Source organism: Gobius niger, assembly GCF_951799975.1.
Source record: "Gobius niger genome assembly, chromosome: 20".
NCBI lineage: Eukaryota > Metazoa > Chordata > Actinopteri > Gobiiformes > Gobiidae > Gobius > Gobius niger.
Window position 1 is genome coordinate 12,988,417 of NC_136871.1, and position 23,717 is coordinate 13,012,133.

At 42.5% G+C, this 23,717-nt stretch overlaps 3 protein-coding genes across 3 annotated transcripts; all 3 read left to right on the forward strand.

Moving 5' to 3' along the window:
- Positions 1-728: 728 nt before the first annotated feature.
- Positions 729-10,745, forward strand: mtmr14 (myotubularin related protein 14). The gene is made up of 19 exons (XM_079578697.1): positions 729-1,426; positions 2,042-2,187; positions 2,450-2,558; positions 3,861-3,936; positions 4,908-4,968; positions 5,819-5,941; positions 6,045-6,118; positions 6,637-6,707; positions 6,783-6,857; positions 7,272-7,338; positions 7,424-7,509; positions 7,616-7,692; positions 8,371-8,407; positions 8,593-8,663; positions 8,805-8,863; positions 9,019-9,163; positions 9,262-9,426; positions 9,496-9,702; positions 9,835-10,745. Exons 1-19 carry the CDS (start codon positions 1,325-1,327, stop codon positions 10,013-10,015), a joined length of 1,932 nt encoding a protein of 643 aa, XP_079434823.1. The 5' UTR covers positions 729-1,324; the 3' UTR covers positions 10,016-10,745.
- A 3,198-nt stretch (positions 10,746-13,943) lies between these two features.
- Positions 13,944-14,498, forward strand: LOC306979511 (uncharacterized protein; the record flags this gene model as incomplete). Its single annotated transcript, XM_079578469.1, has 3 exons — positions 13,944-14,072; positions 14,138-14,315; positions 14,389-14,498. Exons 1-3 carry the CDS (start codon positions 13,989-13,991, stop codon positions 14,496-14,498), a joined length of 372 nt encoding a protein of 123 aa, XP_079434595.1. The 5' UTR covers positions 13,944-13,988.
- Positions 14,499-16,892: 2,394 nt separating this feature from the next.
- Positions 16,893-22,259, forward strand: LOC306979835 (zinc finger protein ZXDC). The gene is made up of 10 exons (XM_079578968.1): positions 16,893-18,862; positions 18,969-19,121; positions 19,201-19,279; positions 19,389-19,519; positions 19,598-19,768; positions 19,837-20,567; positions 20,648-20,726; positions 20,976-21,112; positions 21,331-21,432; positions 21,588-22,259. The coding sequence occupies exons 1-10, from the start codon at positions 16,951-16,953 to the stop codon at positions 21,672-21,674; spliced, it is 3,582 nt and encodes a 1,193-aa protein (XP_079435094.1). The 5' UTR covers positions 16,893-16,950; the 3' UTR covers positions 21,675-22,259.
- The last annotated feature ends 1,458 nt before the right edge of the window (positions 22,260-23,717 follow it).

The window sequence follows — 23,717 nt, forward strand, 5'->3', positions numbered from 1 at the left end:
ATAAATGCTTTCTAAATCAGTGTTAATTTTGACAACATATTTTAATTTAGTTTCAGTCTCGATCTTGTAATTCAATTTAGTCGAGATTCAGTCAAAAAAAAAAATCTATTTTAGTCTCGTTTTAGTCGACTAAAATTGCAAGTAAATTTAGTCGACTAAATTGAAGACAAATTTAGTCGACTTTGCATTTATGATATTCATTATCATGTTTAATCTTGGTCCTCTGCTTCATGGAGCTGCTCCACATGAACAAAGCTCAGAGCTGTTCCTTTGGCTGTGAATTTACACGATATGAGGCTCTTTCAGTCTGTCAATAGAAGTTTGGATGATTTCAGTCTCTCCTTTTCATTTTTATGTAGTCTTATTTTTGTCGACTAAAATATCTGGACACTTTAGTCATAGTTTTAGTCTCACGAAAAACTTCAAATTTAGTTTTAGTCCAATTTTAGTCAGCAGAAATATTTCATAATGTGGGAAAAGTAGAGCGTTGAAGATATTTGGAGCCAACAAGCACCGCTATCCATATATTTAATATTTAATTTGTAATTTTTCCACATCAGTAACTTTGAATGCTGAAGCGATTGGATGAACATGCATGATATATATGACCAACATTAATATAACTGGCATGAACCGAACATAGAAATAAAAAGTTTGTTTTCACATCAATGGAGCCTCACAGGAAACATCCGTGACCGTGTCCAATGAAGACGGAGGAAAGCTGACTCCGCCTTCTACTCACTTCCTGTTTACGGTGTGTTTTCCTTTAGCCTCTAACACAGGTTCAACATCGTACATTGCAACATCGGTGCTCGTATCTGACACCGACGTGAGTGTTCATCCACACGACTTTAACCTCTTTATTTGTGGAATAACTTCACTGCGATGTCTCGAGAGGCTCCGGAGGGACCGCGCGAGGAGGATAAATGAAGACTGGAAAGGTCGCGGTGTAGCTGAGTTAGCTCGGGAGTTGAGAAACAAGTGCAAGATAATAAAAACTACGACGGGACTAAATGCAACAACTGCACATAAATGGGAAATCATCCGAATGTATCTGTGAAAATCCATCATTTAAAGGTTCGTGTGAGCAGTTAGCCCCGTGCTAACTCGTCGGTTGTACAGTTTGTTGCCGCCTGAAGGATTCGCCACGGCCCTGAATCCTCGCCGAGACCGCGGCTCCGGCCCGCTCCAGCGGGCAGTCAGGAAGAAGTTGGCCGGGAAGGGATGGCCTGGCCGCTCCTCCAGACCCCAAAGCCAGGGCGCTGCGGTGTATGAGGGAGGCCACGTCAGGTTACAAGCCACTGCCGTGGGTAGGGGCTCAGCCATGGCTGCCTCCGGACTGTCGCTGAGAAAGAGCGAGGAAATAGTAGATTTAATCTATTTGTTCTCCAAGACGCAGTACAGGGCAAAGGAGGTGACTCCACAGGTGAGGCGATGGGCTTCAGTACATTCAACACTTTCTGTCTAAGAAAACATCACATTATAGTCATGATGCTGATCACAGCCAAAACTTAACTCGTGGGATGAATTAACACCCAGTCGTTTAAAGATTTTAAATTAACCAGCCCCTAAATACAAATAATAAATAATATACATAAAATTAAATAATATTAAATACCCCCCCCCCCCCCCCCCACACACACACACACACACACACACACTGTAAAGAAATACTTTTTAGAAAATATATATAGAGTATTTGGATGCAGGATGAGTGGTTTCTTTTTTCTTCCCCAAACAAAAAGATCACCACAGAACAATTTAACAACAACTCCTGGAGCTCTGTGATATTTATGGATTGCTGAATTTGTTTCACGCCGCTTTCAATAGTCTAAAACAAATACAATCTGAAGCCTGAAGTAAAATGTGTAAGAACATCACTGAAAATCTAAACCAATCAACATTTATTTGTATATCACCTTTCAACAACCAAATGATGCACAGAGTGTTTCACAGAGCAAAGATAAAAGCGTTATCATTGATGTTTAAGCTTTTACTTTTGTCTGCCTTTGGGAAACATAACTCATTAGTTCTTTGTCAGGTGGAGGAGATTGAGAGGCGCACCCTGGACTTATTCTCCAGGGACTACAAGTACAGCATCATCCACAACCCGAATGGAGAAGTGTGCGGCCACTACCCACGGCAAATTGTCTTTCTGGAGCAGGAACTGGAATATGACAGAAGCAGGTAAACCACTGCTGCTGCTGGATCACAAAGATCACAAAGTCCATTTAGTTAGCGATTAGCTTGTGTTGTTTGTTTGTCCTCATCTTTAGCCATACTAAGACCAAAGGTTATATTTCATTCACACAGTTGTGCTCGGTCCCAATCAGTGGCACAACTAAAAAGAATACAACTACAGTAGATTTTCTGTTACTTCATATTTTTGCATAACTCTCTGAGATTTCTGATTTCTTTCTTAAGAGTTTGTGTGTGTTGTGTGTTGCAGATCTGAGGGTGCTGTGCAGATCAGTAAGCTTCAGGACCTGGTCAACAGGAGCAAGCTTGCCCGGTGTAGAGGGAGGTTTGTCTGTCCTGTCATCCTCTACAATGGAAAGGTACCCAACCCTCAATCTTTTTCACGTTTATTTAACAGAGATGCGATATTGCTAGAGTGGTGGTTTTTAAAGGAATTGGCCACCGTTTTTACATACTGAGATATGTTCTTACCTTAGCTTTGATGAGTTCTATAGGACCTGTCTGGTCTTCACCCGTGCCTTCAATCACGTAAACACAGCGCAGACGGCGTTAGCATTTAGCCTCTCCCTCTCTCCACTATAGCTCCAAAACAGGTCAAGATAGAAGCTACCAAGCTCTTCCACGTTTTCCCTATTTAAATATGGTTACGTGAAGTGTTACACTACAAAGTATAATTACACAAAATTAAACAATGTGGATTTTCTAAGCGGATAAAAGGGGGAACTATATTGTAAGGCGTAATAATACCAGGAGTAGTTCGAAATCCACGCAGTAATCTCTTTACTGCGCAGTAATCTTCACTTTACTGTGCGGATGCCAAACTACTCCTGGTATTATTACGCCTTACAATATAGTTCCCCCTTTTATCCGCTTAGAAAATCCAAATTGTTTAATTTTGTGTAATTATACTTTGTAGTGTAACACTTCACGTAACCATATTTAAATAGGGAAACCGTGGAAGAGCTTGGTAGCTTCTATCTTGACCTGTTTTGGAGCTACAGAGGAGAGAGGGAGAAGCTAAATGCTAACGCCGTCTGCGCTGTTTTTACGTGACTGAAGGCACGGGTGAAGACCAGACAGGTCCTAAAGAACTCGTCAAAGCTAAGGTAAGAACATATCTCAGTATGTAAAAATGGTGACCTATTCCTTTAAAATGTAGTGTGTGCCACATTTTTAGACTTTTCATTCATGCTTTAGTAATGCCGTTAAGTTTGGATTTTTTTCTGGGGACGTGTTCAAGTTCAACAGTCCAATTTAGGTCAGTTTTGGACCCGCTTTAATCCTGATTTGATCTTAATCTAAAGTCTACTTGATCCAAATACTACTGCACTAGAGAGTTGAAGTCTTTGCCGTAGACCCACTTGTTGATGTATAAATAGCCACACAAAAAAAGGATGTGAGACGTTTCATTGTTACCAGCTTATTTAAACAAGTTCAGCTGAACAGAAGTACTTTTTAGCTTTTTATGTATTTGGTCAACAGGCTGCAACAATAGTCGTCATGCACTTCACATGTGTCTCTGCCTTGGGTATACAAAGCACTGTTGTTGGATGTGTCATACTGTTTTTAAATAACTTTCAAAGAGGAACTCGCAGCTTCAATATTCCTTCCTATGCGTTCTTTGGGCTTTTTGAATCCACTAATCGTATTTTGTTTTGCAGCATATTTGCCGGTCGTCCACATTGGCCGGCTGGGGGGAGCTCTACGGTCGCACAGGCTACAACTACATCTTCTCAGGTAACTCCCCCAAAAAATTTCTCTCAATTACATGTCAATAAGTAGAGTATACTATAGTTTTTTTCTCATTTACTTCAATTTGTTGTATTTAATAGGTGGCATTCACGATTTACAATGTGATGATGTCATAATGTCAGGTGGAGGGCAGGAACCAATACACTATAGGAGAAATACAGGTTTTGTAAGAAATCTCCAAAACGAAAATTGACAAATGTTTTTCCTCATCAGTATCTGACAGTGATTGGATTCACATGTCTAAAAGTCCTTTAATAGTGACCAAAACAAGCACTTTTGGACGCCTTTCAGAGATAATAATTGGACAATAGTTTGCTGATAGAGGAGACAATAAACTTTGAGACAGTTTTTTGTTTCATGTGGATTCTCCCCGTAATGACTGAAAATTTTCGCCAAAAACTAAGTTACCATAGTTACCGTGATGGAATTCTCAGTTGCCCTCAACCTCAATCTTAAACTATACAGACGGCATCACACAGTTTTTCACCTTTTTAGCATTTTCTGGCGAAATATAAACTTATTTATCACATACAAATAAAGTCAAGTGTAAATCGGGTCCATGTGGATGTTCATTCACAGCAGATTGTTTAGTAGAAGGGAATAAATGGCAGTTGTAGCTCGCACTAGCTAGCGTTAGCATTAGCATGATGCTAACATAAAGCTTCATGTCAGCATTGTTTTTTTTAAATGTATTTATGGGCTGTTGAACCACCTTGCTCCTCCCCATGTCTTTACATCTTTATTTAGTAGAAAACTATATTCATAATTCAGCATTTGTTAAAGTAGTTTTTGAATAATTAGGGAAAGTTTCGATTTTTCTCCAAATTGTTTTCACTCTTAACTGTTTTCAAACATGACCATATATGGGCAAGTCCAGAGATGCCGTCTGTATCTATGGGCTCTGTCAAATGTTGTGATGTCACGTGGACAAAACCTATTGCCTTTTCTGTTTGCAGGAGGCACTGACGACACCTGTACTGAGCCAGAAGAGGTTCTGGAGGATGACAACGGAGTGAGGTGTTTACAATGAGGCCACACTTCTCTCCTGTTATTGAATTGCGTTATATTTTTCTAAGCTCTACAGAATCATGACGAAATGGTTTCCTCCTAGGAGCTCACTATGCATCCATGTCTGCAAAAGAGCAATGCAAAGAGCTGGACACAGTGGCTTTAAAGCATTTCTTGTGTTACCTTAGGGCCAGTTGTCGAAATGTTTTGGGGTGAAAAAGATTTACAGTACAGAACCACATTGGAAGAAAAATGTGCAAGGTGCTCAAAGTGCACTGTCAACACATTAAAGGACAATTCCTGACATAAAAACAAACAAATGCCACATAAAAAACACAAGGGTAAAATACTGCTCAATAAAAAGTCCATAGAAACTAATAATGCTTTGTTTAGAGTCACCACATCCTGTGGAAAGAAACCGTTTGAATGGCGGTCAGTAGCACATTAGAATGAGCGGTACCTTTTCCCTAAAGGAAGCATTTTAAAAATGGCTCTGGCAGGATGGCCATGTTAAGCCCGATTTAGGAGGAGAGACTGAGCCAGAGCTTCTCCTCTAGCATCACACATTTTTAAATGGCTAGCTAATTTCATATTTAGCTCTAAGTTTATATAGTTTATATACTAGTGCTCGTCATATAATTAGAATATCATGAAAAACTGCTTTTAATTTTGTTATTCAACTTAGACTGTGAAACTAATATATGATGTACTGTAGACTCATTACATGCAAAGCACTTTTTCATGATATTCTAATTATATGAGGAGCTTTTGGACTTGTTTCAGGCCAGCATTGTCATTAAGAATCTGTTATTGTGTTGCCTGATAAAGAAAATAAAATTGTTTATACGGTTTCTTTCAGGAACGGTGATTCCCAACTGTTCGATAAAGTTCGTGGTCACGACATCAAGCTGCTGCGCTATCTTTCAGTGCGCTACATCTGTGACCTGATGGTGGAGAACAAGAAGGTTAAATTTGGCCTAAAGTAAGAATGCAACTACTCTATATTTCCCCTGTGTTTTTTTCTGTGGAATTGCATGTAAATTTGGCAGCATTTGTAATACGAGTCGCCTCTCTTGCGTTTACAGTGTGACATCATCGGAAAAAGTGGATAAAGCTCAACGCTATGCAGACTTCACTCTGCTTTCTGTGCCTTATCCAGGTAAACTCTGCTTCTCTATTGTTGTGTCACACTGTGGTTATGGCCTCAGGGTGGTGAGTTCAACTTCCCGTCATAATTATCTAATTATAGTTCCGACTACCTGTGGTTTCAGGAAGTAAAATTTCCGTTTTATTTTTTTCCTTCATACGCTTTTCGGGCTGTTATGTTTAAAAGCACAACAGATTGTTATATGTTTGTGTTAACTACTACATGAAGGAAATTACCAAATGCATGAAAATACCACAAGATGCTTATTGCTTCTACAAATTTTAAGTTTAGAAAGTTTAAAAATTGTGTGTTATATGGTCAGTGGTCGCCACATGCTGAAGCTGGTTGGCCTCCGTAGTGCCTTTAAACTTTATTTTTATTTTTAACCTAAGGCCTATGGATTAAATCAATACTAACGGAGCCCAAAGGACTGCTTTCCTCCATTACCTTTTATACAGGCCACTTTTCTCACATTCTCATTTATTTTGAGATTATGTGAGGTTATCACCCGGCCATTGTTTATTTTCTAGGTTGCGAGTTCTTTAAGGATTACAAAGACAGAGACTACACGGCAGAAGGTCTGGTTTTTAACTGGAATCAGGTGGGCCTTTCTTCATTACGCAGGGTCTGTACATCCTCCGCTTTTGCTAACCACATTTTGGGTCCTCTGTGACAGGACTATGTGGATGCTCCTTTGACAATCCCAACATCCTTCACTCAGAACCTCAGCATTGACTGGAGCCAGTACCAGGTCAGTCACTCGTCACCCGTGAACGTGTCTGCCTCTCATACATTATAGAGAAATGTTCTTTGTCCGTCATCTGTACTGGATTGTTTTAGTGTTGAGGACCTTGAGAGGCTTTGTCTGTGAGTTTCTCTCAGCATCGGTCGCCTCTATTGTTCTGTGAGTGTAAGAGCAGCCTGTTGATTGACGCAAAGTAAACCTCACCCGACTAGATCTAAGACAACCAAGTACAGATGACACGTTAAGAACCCTTGTCAACATTGGAAAACACTCTGTTGAACACAAGTTAAAAACCAGAAGGCCAATGCTTTAGATGCCAAAGTATTTGAAGAAGTCTGGCTATTATTGGTCGGTAAAGCTGTATTAGGTATTGTACAGTAACTGATTTTCTAATATTTGTCTTTATTCTGTGTGGGATAGTCGTGGGACTTGGTGGAACAGACTCAGAACTACCTGAAGCTGCTTCTCCACCTCATTAACAGTGATGGTAGGTGAATTATATATTTATTCAAAAGCTTGACATGATTAAACAACTTCACGAAACAGAATTGACAGTCTTCCTCTTGCTTCAGATGAGAGTGGGCTGCTGGTGCACTGCATATCGGGTTGGGACAGGACGCCTCTGTTTGTCTCTCTTCTGCGACTGTCCCTGTGGGCTGTAAGCTCTCCTCTGTTTTATCAACCAGACATACGTTAGGATTGAACATGGACATTGATACAGCAGCAGCCTTGTTATGTCTAAGCATGTGTTCTGTTTTCTGCAGGATGGGGTAGTGCACGCCAGTCTAGAGCCAGCAGAGATTCTGTTCCTAACCATCGCTTACGACTGGTTCCTATTTGGGTACACACCACCTCTGTTTTTATATTGTGTTATATGTTCTAGTTCAGCGTCGGGCTGGGCGATACGGACCAAAAGTCAAATCCTGATATATTTTGGTTCAATATCGATATACGATACTTTTTCTGCAAAGTGAGAGCTGTGAAATGAAATGTTAAGTCAAAGTGTAAGCCAAATACGAGTAGTTTTATTGAAAACTCACTATAAAATGTAAACATAAAGACTGTATAACAAAGCTCCATAAGGTGCACGTTTAATTAAAAAAATATCTTAGAAAAAGATTGACCTATTTTGTTTTATAGGCTACTTTATCCGAGGGCAGCATTTATATATAAAGTTTAGTTTACAAATACACATTGAAGCAAGAGGCTTATGATCGCGAGAGATAGCTAAAGAGATAACTAAAGAGATAACTAAATAAAGTGCTCAGTTTAAGATCCTTTTTTTAGCTTTAACATAAAGAAAAATTAACTCTTTCTTTATGAGCTTATTCAGATAAGCTTAATAACTTATCTGAATTTGAAATATCCCGATATACACGATATGGTCTAATTCAATATCTCATTTAAAAATATATCGATATATCTTAAATATCGATATATCGCCCAGCCCTAGTGCAGCACACATTTGTTTTCATGAAAGATGTACAGATTCTTGATCTACTTCTGTTCCTCTCTGCAGTCACATGCTGCCTGATCGACTCTCCAAGGGAGAAGAGGTCAGTACCTGCACTTTGCTCTCCTCATTTTCTTGCAGGAGTGCCTTAGTTTTTCATTTCTCCCATATTTTTTTTCTCCCTGTCACAAAGCAGTAATTTGACAAAAACTTCCTGAGCGCTTTGTAATGTGACTTTTTGTCCATGATCTTGTTTAATCTAATCTATAATTTACTCTTTATCTCTAGATATTCTTTTTCTGCTTCAATTTTTTGAAGCACATCGTCTCAGAGAAGTTCTCTGCTGTTAAGAAACCGAGGTGTGTATTGTACCTTACATTACGCTTTCTGTACATCAGCTGCATCAGTGGTGTGAAAGTCAACTGTCTTTGAAATAAATTAATAGTGAATCATTTCTAAAGCATGTGAGAAGTCACATTTTTTCGTCTTTCTCTTCTCAGAAGAAAGAACTCACATCTCAGAGATAATGACTTCACTGAAGACGACCTCTGTCAGCTAAGTAAGTTGTTAAGTAAAGTAATGTGATCAAAGTTTGTATAATACTTTCTTATTGTGGGATTTTTATGTCTCAGGAATTACTCTGTTCAAAATGCCTTGTTGTCAGACAGTCTTTCTTTCCACGGTATTAAAAGGGAGCCGCTGTCTGTGTTCCAGATTCCAGAGATCGTGGCAGTGTTTCTAGTCTGAGTAGCGAGTTCTCTCTGATCACTGAGGAGCTTGGAGGACCTTCCAGTGTCACTAGTGACAACAATGACCTGTTTATGAACCAGCCTGCTCAGGCCTGCTGGGCTGCACCGCTGTAAATTCACTTTGATACTTATATACATTCTAACCTTGTGTCTAAAATGAATCATATCCTAATGGTGTAATAATATAGAATGATGTTTGTGTCCTCAGGAGGAAAGGCCCATCACCCTCCCCTCAGATCGTGTGGAACAGACTGGAAGAGAGCGCGCTTCATCCGCTGAGCGAGGCCAGGTCCTCCAGCTCCTCCTCCTCCAACCAATCAGACCACGGGCTCACACACACCGGCAGCAGCCCTCTAGCTGTTCCTGGGACAAGGTGTGTCAAATATCAACCAAAAGCTTTATTTAACATCCTAAATCCTGTCTGAACTTGTGTCCGCTTTAGATTAAGGGTAGACCACCCGCGCTCGGCCTCATCTGTCTCTACAGAGTATGGAAGCTGGCAGATCGTCTCAGGGTGTGGCAGCATTCATGACCACGCACACTTTCCTGTACCCACAGCATCAGTCTCCTCCACCTCATCTGCTGTAGCTCCCGTCTACGACTCCCCTCTGCCCTTCAGTTTTCAGGAGGACGCCTCTAGTGGGCGCATGTGAGTGACTGTCTCTTAACATTAACAATCACGTCTAAAATACTGTAGTCGATGATGTTTCTCATTTTGCAGCTAAAACTATGAATAATGTATAAAATATGGATAATTGGAACGTGCTGACTGTGTCTGCAGGTGTCCCTTGCCTCCAGAGCGCCAGACCCGTCTAGAATCCGTGCGGGAGATCTTCCTGGCGGCTTACAGCTCCACAGTGGGTCTTAAGTCCTCCACTCCCAGTCCCTCAGCTGCTATCTCAGGCCTGCTGGAGCAGTTTGCTCGTGGTGTTGGTCTCAGAGGACACAATGCCATTGTCTAAATCTCCAGTTCTCCTGCCTTCTGTTACTCCTGTCAGTCAGGCTCGGCCAAACTAAGTCTCCCGCTGCTCTGTTGTGGAAACAAAGCCTTCATTTCCAGTTTATAATTTTATTTTGTCGTGAACCATTTCTGGATTTACAAAGGGATTTCTTGGTCAAAGGGACAGGAAGGAAGGAAAGCTCTTTGGTGCTAAAAGGCAGATGCATGAGATCATTATTTATGACCATCCTCCAGAATTTTAGTTAGAATTTTGTTGCTCTTCCACGTTCGCATGAGGAAATCGAGCTGATTAAAGCACTTGAGCAATAATAACAGAGTAAAGTATTTTAGATGCAATATCAGTTTGATTTGAAAGCCGGTTTCTGCCTCTGTGAACAAAGCTCTTTTAAAACTTATTTTATCGTGTTCAACTGTTAATTGTTGGTTTGAGGTAAATTTTAATTTTCTGTAATAAAATACCATTTTATCACTTAAGTGTGAAACTTTACAGTCTGAGCTTGCACAGGCGATGACCACTAGATCGATATCCACCCAGACTGACTTTTGCTTTCACGACTCATTGAACAAATGAGACTCACTTTTCACCTCAGCATGAATGTCTCTTGACCGTGAAGGTAGTGGGACAAACTGTTTTATCAAATAAGTTTTAGTTTCTCAACCTTGTTTAAGTCAAGAGTTGTGTCTTGTAATTTGGTTAGTTGTTGGAAATATTACTAGTAGGACGGACGTAGGTGAGAGTCCAGGCTTTGGTCTAACATCCAGAACAACAATGATCACTTCTCAAAGAGTAAGCTCCAGGAGAAATACATTATAAATTGTGTACCTACAGCAGGTCTGGTGTAGTCACTTGCTCATCTTTTCAATTTTCTGTTTCAAAGAGATGTTTTGTTTGCCAAATAGGTTCTTGTGCGACATACCTCAGGAACTTTTGTGCCTTCAAACTGTTTTTGTTTTGTGCCAAGCCTGTATCATGTTATTGCTTTTAAACAGAATAGCCAGTGGTCTTGGAAACTTACTGTAGGAATTTATTACAGAGGCAACAAGTACATATGAAATTGTTTAATTCATCAACATTAAAAAGAAAAAAAAATCCTAACCAAAGTGTCATAACTATAAAGTCTGAGTTAATGCTGTTTTCACATATTTTTAAGTTTGTGGTTGAAGTTTTGTATATATGATTTGGAAGACATTATGTAGCTCGTGATGAAAAAAGTTTTGCACTTGCACACACGAATATTTCAGCTCTTGAAGCTTGGAATAATGATATTATCACGATATGGACTAAATGTATAGTAACCTTGTTAAGTATCCCTAACCACTTAAAGAACAACTAACCCCCAAATCAACTTTTTTTTCTAGCTAAGTTGTATAAATGGGTATCTTATAGTGTTGTCTACGTGTATATGTCACTATTTTAACAATTTAGTGCAAATTTGTTGAAATCCTGTCTTTGTGTCCCAAACCGTCTGTGTGGCGCCATCTGCAGCGAACTGTCTGTACTGCATTTGATTTTTTGAATTCGGCACCCAATTAGCGGAGGGGAGAGAGATGATGTCAGGAGGCGAGAGATGATGTCACGGGCTCTGCCGCTCTGGGGTATAAAAAGGCTCAGTCTCGCTCACGCCCCCACAGCGAGTTGGAGTTGGAATAACGAGAGAATATTTTCCTCGATTGTCAGGTTTGCGATTAGTTATCATAGCATTTAGGTAGATTTTATTAGGATAGCTTTTTTTATTATAAATAAGTGTATAGTTTTAGTAGTGTTTGTTGTTGAATATTGTAGTTGTAGTCACTAGTTGCTTTTATTGTTAGATTAGTTTGCTCAGTTTAGCTTAGGGCGTTTGTTAGTATTGCTTTTAGTGGTCTATCGTGTATAATTTAATTGTTAGTTGTTAATTGTACTGTGTTAGGATGGGGAGGAAGTGTAGCGTAGTGGGGCTGGAGTTTGCAAAGACCATTTTACGTGCTGATTCCTTCGCCAACTTCACCGAGGTTGAACTGGGCTATGCTAGTCTTCTCCGTTTGAAGAGCGAGGCCGTCCCCACCGACTCTGCTGCCCCGCCAACAATGTGAGGTGAGTGAGAAAAATAATGATTTACCCATTTTGGATTTGGTAATAATTGCATTGATTGTAGCTGCTGTAAAAAGAGGCACTTGGTTCACTCTGTCCCGGTCATTTCTGTCAGTAGTAGCTACTTTGCTCACAGATTGAGTCATGTACAGTATATAGAATTTTGATGTGCACGTCAGAATAGATCGTTATTGTAGTGTCTCAAACAAATTCGCCGTTTTGGCCTCTGATAACACCAATCACATGAGTCGTGTAGATATGTTGAAAAAATATGACGTGTAAATAGACTCTGCAGCGTCAGCTCCAGGCGACGTGTCCCGCACTCGCTCACTGTGGCTGAGGAACAGCAGCCACCGGTTATAAGCGCGTCTACTCTGCCCGGGGCAGCCTGCTAATGCATCCGTCTGCAAAGTTACGCCAACACTGTGCGCAAATGTGCACGAGTCTGAGCACCAAACTAATCTAAGTTTGATATGACTGCAGCTTTTGACAGTAGCTACAAGCTAGCCTGTAAAGCTAACGTATAGCTAGCCTGTAAAGCTAACGTATAGCTAGAACGTACTGTGTGTCTGAGGCTAAACTGACCGGCTCCATGCGCGCTCTGCTCCCGTTTGATGCTCGATTGCGGTCAGTGAGGAGAGGGCTGACCACTCCAGGTGGACCGTGTGGTCAGTGAGGAGAGGGCTGACCACTCCAGGTGGACCATGTGGTCAGTGAGGAGAGGGCTGACCACTCCAGGTGGACCGTGTGGTCAGTGAGGAGAGGGCTGACCACTCCAGGTGGACCGTGTGGTCAGTGAGGAGAGGGCTGACCACTCCAGGTGGACCGTGTGGTCAGTGAGGAGAGGGCTGACCTCTCCAGGTGGACCGTGTGGTCATTGTGGTCACAGATATGAGCTGTTCTTACGTGCTTTCAGAATCAGTATAGTTGTTATTGCCATTGTTGTTGAACAGGTTCACAAAGTAGGATAAATTCTGATAATTATGTTCATGTTGACAAGTTTTCTGAAGTGAACCAAAGTTTACACCTATTTGGACGCAGCTTTTCAAAATGCCAAACCATTTGGAAGTTTTTAGAAGCCGACTGTAGCCAGAATTAACCTGATACAAATATTTGTTTTATCTGCTATAGGGTGGCATATTCTAAAGTATATCGTAGGTTGTATTCCTATAAATCATCAATACAAACAATGTGTTTGCATGTCACGTGTGTGTGCACTTTATAAATATTATTTATTGTTATGTTTTCAGCCAAAAGTGAGCAGAGAGAAATGTCCAGACTGATCCAGTCATTACAAGGCATGCAAGTGTCCAGGCCAATGTGAAGCCGAGCAGGCGACGCAAAGGTGAAATCTATTTATCCTTTATACAGTACTGTCATTTTATGTATAAAACAGTCTACACTTTTGTTTTTTTATATACTGTAGTTAGACACAAGTTGTGTAATTACTGCCATTTTAAACGTGTTTATTTTGTTTGTGTTTTGTACAGCTACTCAAGCCCGGACCGCTTACACAAGCGTCGGTTGTGGGACAGGGGACCTGATGGAAATCCCTCTTCCTGACAGTCCCAGAGCAGCCTCTACACCTTTAAAAAGGAGAAGGTGTGAGGTGTCATCGTCTGAGCCCAGCTTCCACATAGATGACAGCGCCAGCACTGTGAACTGTTCAAGGTACAAAGGAAATCTAGAGTTTTAATTGAAAAAATATATACAGCGTCCTGGTTTTTTGAGGGATGAAATATCCTTTATTTTATATAGCATTCCTGCTGAAGTCCCTCCACACAAGGACAAAGAACATATTGTTCTTGAGGACCAACTGCTGGAGCTGTTTAGGCGATGTCCTGTCTGGGTCACTCAACAGTGTCCTCGCTGTGAGTTCTCCAGTCAGTGGTCCAGTCAGCCCATGGTGAACAACGTCCCAGCTGGAAACCTACAGCTCTGTGCTGCTGTGCTGTTCACCGGCTCATCCTTTAGCCAGATTTCAAAGGTACTACAAAAACATTTTATTTTTCCATATATTATCCGATGATAACAGATGTTTTAATTTTATAGTTCTTGGGGGCCTTCAATATTCAGGGACTGTCAGAGCAGTGCTTCTATAGGCATCAGGCAAAGCTCCTCATCCCTACGGTCAACTGGCAGTGGAAGCTGGAGCAGGATGACCTCATCAGGGAGGCTCTTGAAAGCGGCTCTGTTACACTGGGCGGGGACATGCGGGCAGATTCACCTGGTAAATACATTTCATAAACATTTATCTGAAGTATTAATAAAAGTCAGCTAATGTATAACTTGCATTCATGTAGGACATTCAGCCAAGTATGGCAGCTACACCATGATGAATCTAACGAGTAACAAAGTCATTGACATCCAGCTAGTCCAGGTAAAACATTACAATAAAAATGTAACTATGTAATTTGGGATAACTGTGCATTATGATAGAACTCATATTCTTATTTTTTTGTCTTATTAGAGCAATGTGGTTGGAAACAGCGTGCGCATGGAGAAGGAGGGGTTTGTGTTTTGTGTCCCAGAGATTGGAAAAAATGATGCGCTGGGCCAGAAAAGGTGAACGGAGGAAATGACGAGGTGGAAGAAAAGCATTGTGAACCATCTATGAATCATCTCTACTGGTCACCATCAAAGGCTGTGGCTGAGTGGACATCTGGGCAACTACATTCAGAATGTCCACGGAAAACCCCCTGTCCCCTCGCTGTCTTCACAGGCCTTTGGTTGGGGATGATGCAAGAGTGTAGCCAAAATCAAGTATGTGTAATTACAACTACTCCTCCCAATATCTAATTTATATTGATGTATTTACACTTCACATATCAATTTATTATTCTTTGTAATTCTTTATAATTCTTTGTAGGCACAGCAGCATGCGAGAGACTCTTACTCTTTTGTCAACACCACGTTTTTTGAAAGATTAAGCTAAAATAAGCCCACAATACCACACTTCAAATATTGAGGCATCCATAGTCTGATTCTCTCACAATAGTCTGGGCCTCTTATCCAAAGGAATGCTGGCCAGGTAATGATTCCTAAAGGTTCAACAAATATTCACTAGTTATTTTATCACTTTGAAATGTTTAGAAAATAGATACTGCATATTGTTTATTTGTGAAATTTTAGGGTGCAGGTTGGTGCCTTGAATTATGATTAAAAAAGGCAAATCGTTTTGCTGCTGTATGTCATAGTGTATCCAAAATTCAAGCGTGGAGACGACACAGTGAGAGCCATGAAGACCAGAGCTACCTCAGGTATGTCACATTAAAAACAACACAACCAATGCTTTTACAAGAACAAATGTTTTGTGCTTTGTTTACAGTCTACTTTGACCAACTAATGGCCCTGCTGTTTGAAAGTGTGGTCGAGGATCCTCTCCCATATCAGGAGCACACAAAGGACCTGTGCCTGAACCATTCTGTGCCCATTGGACAACGTAATAGATTAAAATCAATGTTTCATGCAAGATTTAATTGTGAGCAGTAAAAAAAAAAAGAAGCCTGTATATGTTCTGTCAGATATGTCACGGGAAGGTATATGCAGCACCGCTTTATGTTTCTAGAAGCTGAAAACTTACTGCATGTATATTTATTACAGTTGGTATTGTATAACATAACCAGTCAACTTTGTCTGTTCAATTTGTTTATTGCACACATCTATGTAGGCCAAGTGAGTGGCACATGCAGCTCAACCTCAAGTGAAATGTGAGCTGTAAGTTTGTAGTAAGTTTTACCAAAGAAATTGTGCTACAATAGGGAAATTGCACTGTTGTAAGAGCCAGAAGTGCAGAATCAAGTACTGGTACAAAACAAGATCTATAATTTTTATTAATATTTCAATATTCAACTAAAAAAAGCATACATATAAATACTTCATTATAGCCTTTACTCTACAGTGTCATCATTCAGTGGTAGTTTAGTGTATGTGTTAACGTTGGTTAAACCTTTTAGTTCACTAAATTTAGTAATAGAAATTACTTCAGGCTATTTACTTAGGGCTAACTGGCTCTTTGGGTTCACAATGTTACAGTCAAGCCTTTAGAGAAACATGACCTGAATGATTCTGTCTCACATCTTCAATGGCAAACCAAAAATCAATTTCAAAAAGACAGTGTTCCTGCTCAATAATACAGGCCTACATATATTTATTTATGTGATATGTTTTGTGCACTTTGCTGTAAGAAAAATAATAAAAATCTTTGTAACACAAATAGCCACGTCTCTATACCACACACTCTGCTGAGGACACTGAGATACATCTCCCATGTTCACGTAGACCACAGCAAAAGTCTACATCTAAAATAGATCGGTAAATTCTGAAGCAGCCAGGACAGTTACGTCCCTTAGCTGCGATGCTAACGTCGATCGAGCTCAATGCTAAGCCGCTAGCTTTGTAAATGACAGAGGAATAAATGACCCAGCGCCTCAGGTACAAGGCTGCCACGATGCCCCCCCTGTGTAGAGAGAGCTGTAGAGCTGTCCCAGTGGAACAAGTTGCTAAATAAGTTAGCTCGCTGGAACTCCATGCTACCATGCTCGGACTTTGTTTACGAGGAGCGCTGCAGGTGCAGCGTCGAAGTCAGAAGCCTCAAGCCCCTCCCACCCCTCACCCCTCCCGCGTGCCCCTTAGTCCTCCAGGCAACGCCCCCTTTCTGTTGAGATTTTCAAATCTGAGGCTCTGATACTGAGGCTCTGGAAGGAGGGGTTAGTAGCTCTTTAAGTTTAATTTCAAACTAATGGTACATTGAGTTACAAGCTTTACATTAATCATGCTTCAGTAGCTACCCGACAGCGCCCTCTCGTGAACACACAGGGGACTGCAGTACCGTGACATTGGTGTCTGCAGCGCCGCCTGTGGCGATGGTTGAAAGTGCACTGCATAGGTCTTCTTCCAGAGGGCGGGCCTTAGTCCTTCGCTGCTACAGGGATACCAAGATGGAAATTCAGGGGCTTTCAGATGCCCAAAACAATCATTCTCAACATGGCGCCCTGCACGGATCCACTTTGTCCACGCTCCCAACTACCTCCACCCAAAGAACCAATTTTATTTCGTCAAAAAGTGAAGTGGATGGATTGCACGAGATTCAAAGTGACAACAACAACAATACCAGGCCGAGAACGGTTCCGTTTCGCCTTCAGGCGGAAAATGGCAGCGCCATGGACTTCTCTCCGCCCTGCGAGCCCGAGCCTCCGGATAAAACCTTATTTGTGGGTAATATATGCTCCAACATGAACTTTAAGAAACACCACGGGACACAGCTGACTGAGGGGTGTGGAGATGCTGGGGCTGTCAGAGAGGAGAAAATGGCGCTGCCTGGGCTAGAGGAGGAAGAGGGCGGGCAGGAAATGCCTGACACAGCCTCAGCTCTACGGTGTGAATACCTCCCGCACTCGGCCCTGGACAGTCAGCCGGAGGGAGAGCACAGCACCTCGGACAGCAAAGACCTCCAACGACTGTATGTGGTTTTCACTGTTGCTCCGAACAAAGGCGGCGCCGATGTCACGTCTCCTGAAGGGGGCACAGACCCGGGGGGCACAGACCCGGGGGGCACCGTCCCAGTAGCGGGTAAAGGCAGAGAGGCCGATCACACGCGGCTGAGCGCATCCATGGAAGATGACGACAATAGTAATGCGATCTTTTGTGAATACAGTGAGGACGTGACTGTTCCTAAAACCAAGGCCCTGGAAATAAGCGACCAAAGTTTCTGTTTACCGAGTGACGGCTTTAACGGCAAGCTGACGGACTATCACAAAACTGAAGAAGAAGAAGAAGAAGACTCTATTTTCAGTCGCAAATGTTACGATAAATTGGACCTTCCGCCGTCTTCTCTTGATGCTGACGGTAAAGTGCCAGGAGACTACTTAGACGAAAGCAGTGCCTTGGTTTCAGTGGATTCGTGCCTGATTGAAACACCGAAAAGCCCAGGCGGAATTGCAGACTCGGACCAGAACAGTGCCAACCCGCTTACATTGTCCTCTGGTAGTGGCCCGAGCAGTGACACCTTCTCTGGCACCATCATGATTAACAACCAAAGTATTATTGTGACCATAGACAATGGCTTTCTCACGCTCTCTGCGCCCCCAGAGGGATTTGTCCACAAAGAGGACGACTTGGTGAGTTTAAAAGAGCATCTTGGCATGAAGGACTACGAAGATGTTGTTCTGCTTAATTATGATGGAGGGACAAAGGCCATCGGGAAGATCAACACCCTGGCCGCCCCCAGCTCAAGCCAAGTGAAAGATTCAGAGTTGTCCCTGGTGGATGACTGTTCAACGCTGTACAGTTTTACAGAGGCCGATCTGATCTCTCCATCTCCCAAAGCAGCTGTTTTTAATGCTGAACACGAGGAAGCACAAGGCCCCATCAAATCAAGAAAAGAGATCATTGCCTTCTTTGACTGTCCTGAACCTGGGTGTTCCTGCACGTTTGTTTCAAGGCAGAAACTAAAAGTGCATCTTCTGAACCACGCTGAGGATCCAAGGCCGTTCCAGTGCACCGTGGAGGGCTGTGGGTGGGCTTTCGCTACCTCCTATAAACTGAAACGACACCTCCAGTCTCATGACAAGCAGCGGCCTTTTGAGTGCACAGTGGAGGGCTGCGACCGGCGCTTCACCACCGTCTATAACCTCAAAGCTCACATTAAAAACCACAAGCAGGACAACGCCTTTGCCTGCGAGATCTGTAACGAGAGTTTCCGCAGTGCTACTCGACTCGCTAGTCACCAGAGAGTGCACTTTGAGCCACAGAGGCCCCACAAATGTGAATTTCCAGGTGATCTCTCATCTCCCATGTCTTTTTTTCTAGTTTCTAGTTTTGTTGTGGAAGGGCGGCGTTTGTAATATTTGGTTCTCACGCTTACACATGTCTTTGTGAGCAGGCTGTGAGAAGACGTTCATGACCTTCAGTGCTCTCTTCTCCCACAATCGGACTCACTTCAGAGAGACCGGGCACTTTGCCTGCACTTTCCCCGGTTGTGAGAAAACCTATGACAAAGCCTGCCGCCTGAAGATCCACCTCCGGAGTCACACTGGTACGATCCCTGGGCTGTGATTTTATTTCTAATTAATTACATTCTTATACCCACATACGCTGTTGTCTCCACTGTCCAGGTGAAAGGCCATTTGTGTGCGACTCTGAGGGCTGTGGCTGGTCTTTCACAAGTATGTCCAAACTGCTCCGACACAAACGGTTAGTAATTCATCTGTTACAAATGGCGTTTTAACCAATTCTACTTGTAGCCACTTTTCATGCCAAAAAGTTATTTCAAATTTGATACCCATATTTCTGTATTCGTCAGGAAACATGATGATGACCGACGCTTTGTTTGCACTGAGGAGGGGTGTGGAAAGTCCTTTACTCGGGCAGAGCACCTGAAGGGCCACAGTATCACTCATCTGGGAACAAAGCCTTTCCAGTGCCATGCAGAAGGTACCCAAATGCTCTTTAAAGATTAAAACCAGGATGTGTGAAAACTCACCGAGCTATACTCTTGTCTTTGTTCTGTAGGTTGTAATGCCAAATTTTCCGCGCGCAGTAGCCTTTACATCCACTCTAAGAAGCACAAGCAGGATGCCAGCAGCCTGCGGACCCGCTGCCCTGTGGACAACTGCACCAAGCACTTCTCGTCCCGCAGCAGCCTCAAGAGTCACATGTTGAAGTGCCATCACATCAGTCCAGGTTAGTGACACGACACTGGACTGAAGAACTGTTGGGGATGTCATTTATGTTTGTTTGATGTTTCTCAGATATGCTGAGTCAGATGGAGATGACCCCCACACTGACCCCCAGCAGTGAACTGGTCAGCCCCTCTCCTGCTCTGGTCCCTGGGGGTGGTCCAGCGGCTGATCAACTGACCAGTCTGGACCTCAGCTCTCTGTTGTCCGGAGTAGCGGCGAACACGGTGCCCACTGCAGGCATTGGTGTGGGGATACCTGTAGGAGGCACCTCCTCCTCTGGGATGTTCACGATGGACCTGTCCATGGTTAGTTCAGGCATCTTAACCATTGACCCCTCTTCAGTGGGGGCCACACTGGGCACCGGTGCACCCACGACACTGGCTAAAACTGTGGACCCACTGCTGCTGACAGCTGGAGCAGAGGTCAGCTCTCATGAGGCTCTGGAGAGGTCTGTTGAAGAGGTGCTGCCTCCACAGGGGACACTTAACCTGGACGACGTGCAGAGTGTGACTCCAGAGGCTCTTGGTTCCCTCAGTAGCCTCAACATGCAGGGAGCAGGTGTGGCAGTGGACTCCCTGAGTGTAGAGAGCACCGCTCCAGTGGTGGAGCTCCTGGCCTCTCTCCCAAAGGGTCCAGAGATGAGTGGCCCAGGCCAGGCGTCTCTGCTGAGCTGTGTGGAGGTGATGGAGACACATGAGGGTGAGAAGGTTCTCACTCAGTTTGTGTTTCCTGGGAACAGCAGCAGCTTCAGCCCACAGAAGGACCCTGAACACACCACGGTGTCCCCAAGCAGCTTCTTGGTAAGACGCACTGACCCTGACACACTTTACTGTTATTACATGGGTAGTTTGTAACCACTGTCTTTCCTTTTCTGTTGTAGGAAACTGGAGGATCAGCCCGCACAGACTACAGAGCCATTCAGTTGGCCAAGAGGAAGAAACAGAGTGGACCAGCATCTGGTAGCTCTAAAATCTTTTCACTCAACATTGTAGATTGATGTTTAGTTTTTCTGTGTAAAAGCCCATTTAGCGACAGACATTGAGCATCAGCTTCGGCTAAAATGTTTCCTGTAACATGAACTAGACTGGTGAATATTTACAAAGTAATCATACATTTTACCAGGATCTTATAAGTATCTTTGTAATAAATAAAGGATTACTGAAAGAATATGGAAAAAACATAACCGTTTTCTCCCCTGTGGTCAACAGTGAAAAGGCCAAAGATTGTGAAGGCGGCTGCAGCACCACTGTCCGGACCTCAATATAGTGAAAGTACAGTGTCTTCCACCAGGACCATGAGTCTGCGGGACTCCTCACCCCAATACGTGCACATTCAGCTGCTGCAGGTATCCACACCTCCACACGGGGTCTTTGATTGAGCTGTTTATGAGAGAGTCAGGCACGGATCTTTGATGGATTTACTGTTGAACGTATGGGACTGTAGTAATGACCATCAATAAATGAATGTGTGTATCTTTATGAAATTGTGCAGTTGTTCATGTAGAGACTGATTGAGAAGCACTTATCTAATTTTTATGTGAAACGTATCCCTTTTTCTCACAAGGACGATCCAGCTTCTGACGGAGATCTTGCTTTCCAGCTGAGCTCGCAGCCCTCTAGCTCCCACACCCAGCTCACTGTGGATCTGCCAGTCAACATTTTACAGGTACAACTAAAAGTGTATTCTGAAAGGTTTTGACAATGTCAGTATTGTAACTTAATTAGCTTAAAATGTAAAAGAAACATCATTAATTGGCCACTTCTTTATTGAGTGTTGGTAAAAGACAGTGCATTATTTTACCATGTTGTTTCTTTTGGCAGGAGCCTTCAGGGATGCCAGAGGACGACACTGGCTCAGAGAACTCACAGTTCACAGGAAGCACCATAAACCTCCAGGACCTGGAGTGAGCTGCTGCTCGGCCACACTGTCCAGTGACAGCATTGACTGACATTTGAATACAGCAGCTCCTCGTGAGGCTGATGCCACTAAAAATGCACCTTCAATGGATTATGATCACAAGGTCACCCTTTGTTCCAAAAAAAATAATAGCTCTGTATTGTCATTATCCATATAAATGTAAAGCCTTGTGTTCATTCAAATTTGGAGAAAGGGGGAAAGTGTTATTTCAGTTTGAAACCTCACGCAGAGGCCTTCGATGAGCTGAGAAGATACAGGTTGAACTAACGTGTAACAATAAAACATTTACTCCGAGCAACGCTTGTACTTAAGTCAGACAAACTCGCTAAAATAAATTTCCAGGCACAATGTCTCACTGCTAGCATGTCAGCAGTGCTGTAACTGCCTTTTGATGAACTCAAGGCTGAACTGTTCCACGATGCCACATGCATTGTACAATCTGTCTGCCTTAATCCCTCATGCACAGCAGCGCCACCATGAACTGATATGTGGAACTGTACATTTTTGTTGAGTATTTATTTTATACCTTATTTTTGTGCTTGCCAACTTATTATCATGGGGAAATATAAATTGTAATAAACTTATTTTTATTAAGTAACTACCTGTGTTTCTGGTTTATTGTTTAGCCCATGCTGTTTGTTGCAGTTGTTTGTGACGAAATGATCACAGAAGTCTAAGTGGGAACAAATTAACTTATTAACGCACAGTTTCCTACATACAAGGTACTGTGGATTTGTGTTACAATGTTTTTGGCTGTTAAATTTGTAGACCAAATCCTACTTCTGCAAGTCATCCTACCATATCAAACTCCACATTTATTTGGGCTGGGTTGTTTATTCACAGGGGGAAAGTCCGATTGGCTGCCCTCGCTGCTCCTCACACACTCTCTCCACCAATCGCACGGCTTTGTCCAGTGTTATGTAACAGCTGTGGAGCAGTGGGACGAAATTAAGAAGTTGCGTAGCAGCCCGATCCCTCTTTTCCACTGCACTGAGCCAGGGGTCTGCTGCACCAAAGGGGTAAGCACCAACTAACCACTATTTAGACATGGGAACATCTTCCGGCTCCAGTTAACATGTACAGTATTTTTGCAGAACTGGGATATTAGAGAAAGGAAACAAACTTGATAACCATGTAATGATTCACAACACTGGAACTGTGTGAACTCTGAACTGGAGCCGCCATACAGTCTTTCGGAGCCTCTGATTGGTCGCCTTCAGAGGCACGCGCACCTGATTGGCTGGAGATCATTGGCAGACTCGTTTCTCTCTGGCTCTGTGACACATAATACAAGTTGTGTGCTCTCTCTGTGTACCATGGATGTTTTAAAGTGTTTGGAAAATATATACTCTACTTTTGACACACACAAAAAATGTGAGTTTATTCCTCACAGTTTGAAGAAAATAGGTTGATCTGTGAAAGAGTTGAGAAATCATGGGCTAGATAGAGGGATAGAGAGGTTCATAATGACTAACTAAATTGTACTTTTATGACTGTTATCAAAGCTAAACGACTTTGGGCATTGAAACTGACGGTCAGACAAGCACTTGTGCCTCCTGTTATTTGACTTTTGCTGTTCTGTACATTTAGTTATTCCATTATCATGTTTTGAAGTGGCCAAATGCTTTCTCTGTTTTTAGTGGAAGGAAGTCACCTTGTTCAATATTCATATTTTCTGTGTACGTTCATCATCAGGCAAATCATTACTAGAAACAATTTGAGTTTTGATGCATAGCCTTGTGTTATACTGAATGTCACTGAATGTTATGGTTACGTAACAACATGGGTTTGTTAACAGGTTTCAATCAATAGGCAAACAAAAAAGAATATCTCTCGCTTATCTTATCTCCATCTCTGGTCGGACAAAACTAAATTCGTTTGCTCTTTGTACTGCAAATGTTTCAACTGGCTCCATCCAGCTCCTGGCTCTGAATCCAACCAAAGTGCACAGTGTCCTACTCAGTGTTCTGCATAAATTACCCTGTTTATGCTTCATGTAAACAATAGCAGTGTGCACCTATTGGTTGAGGGGC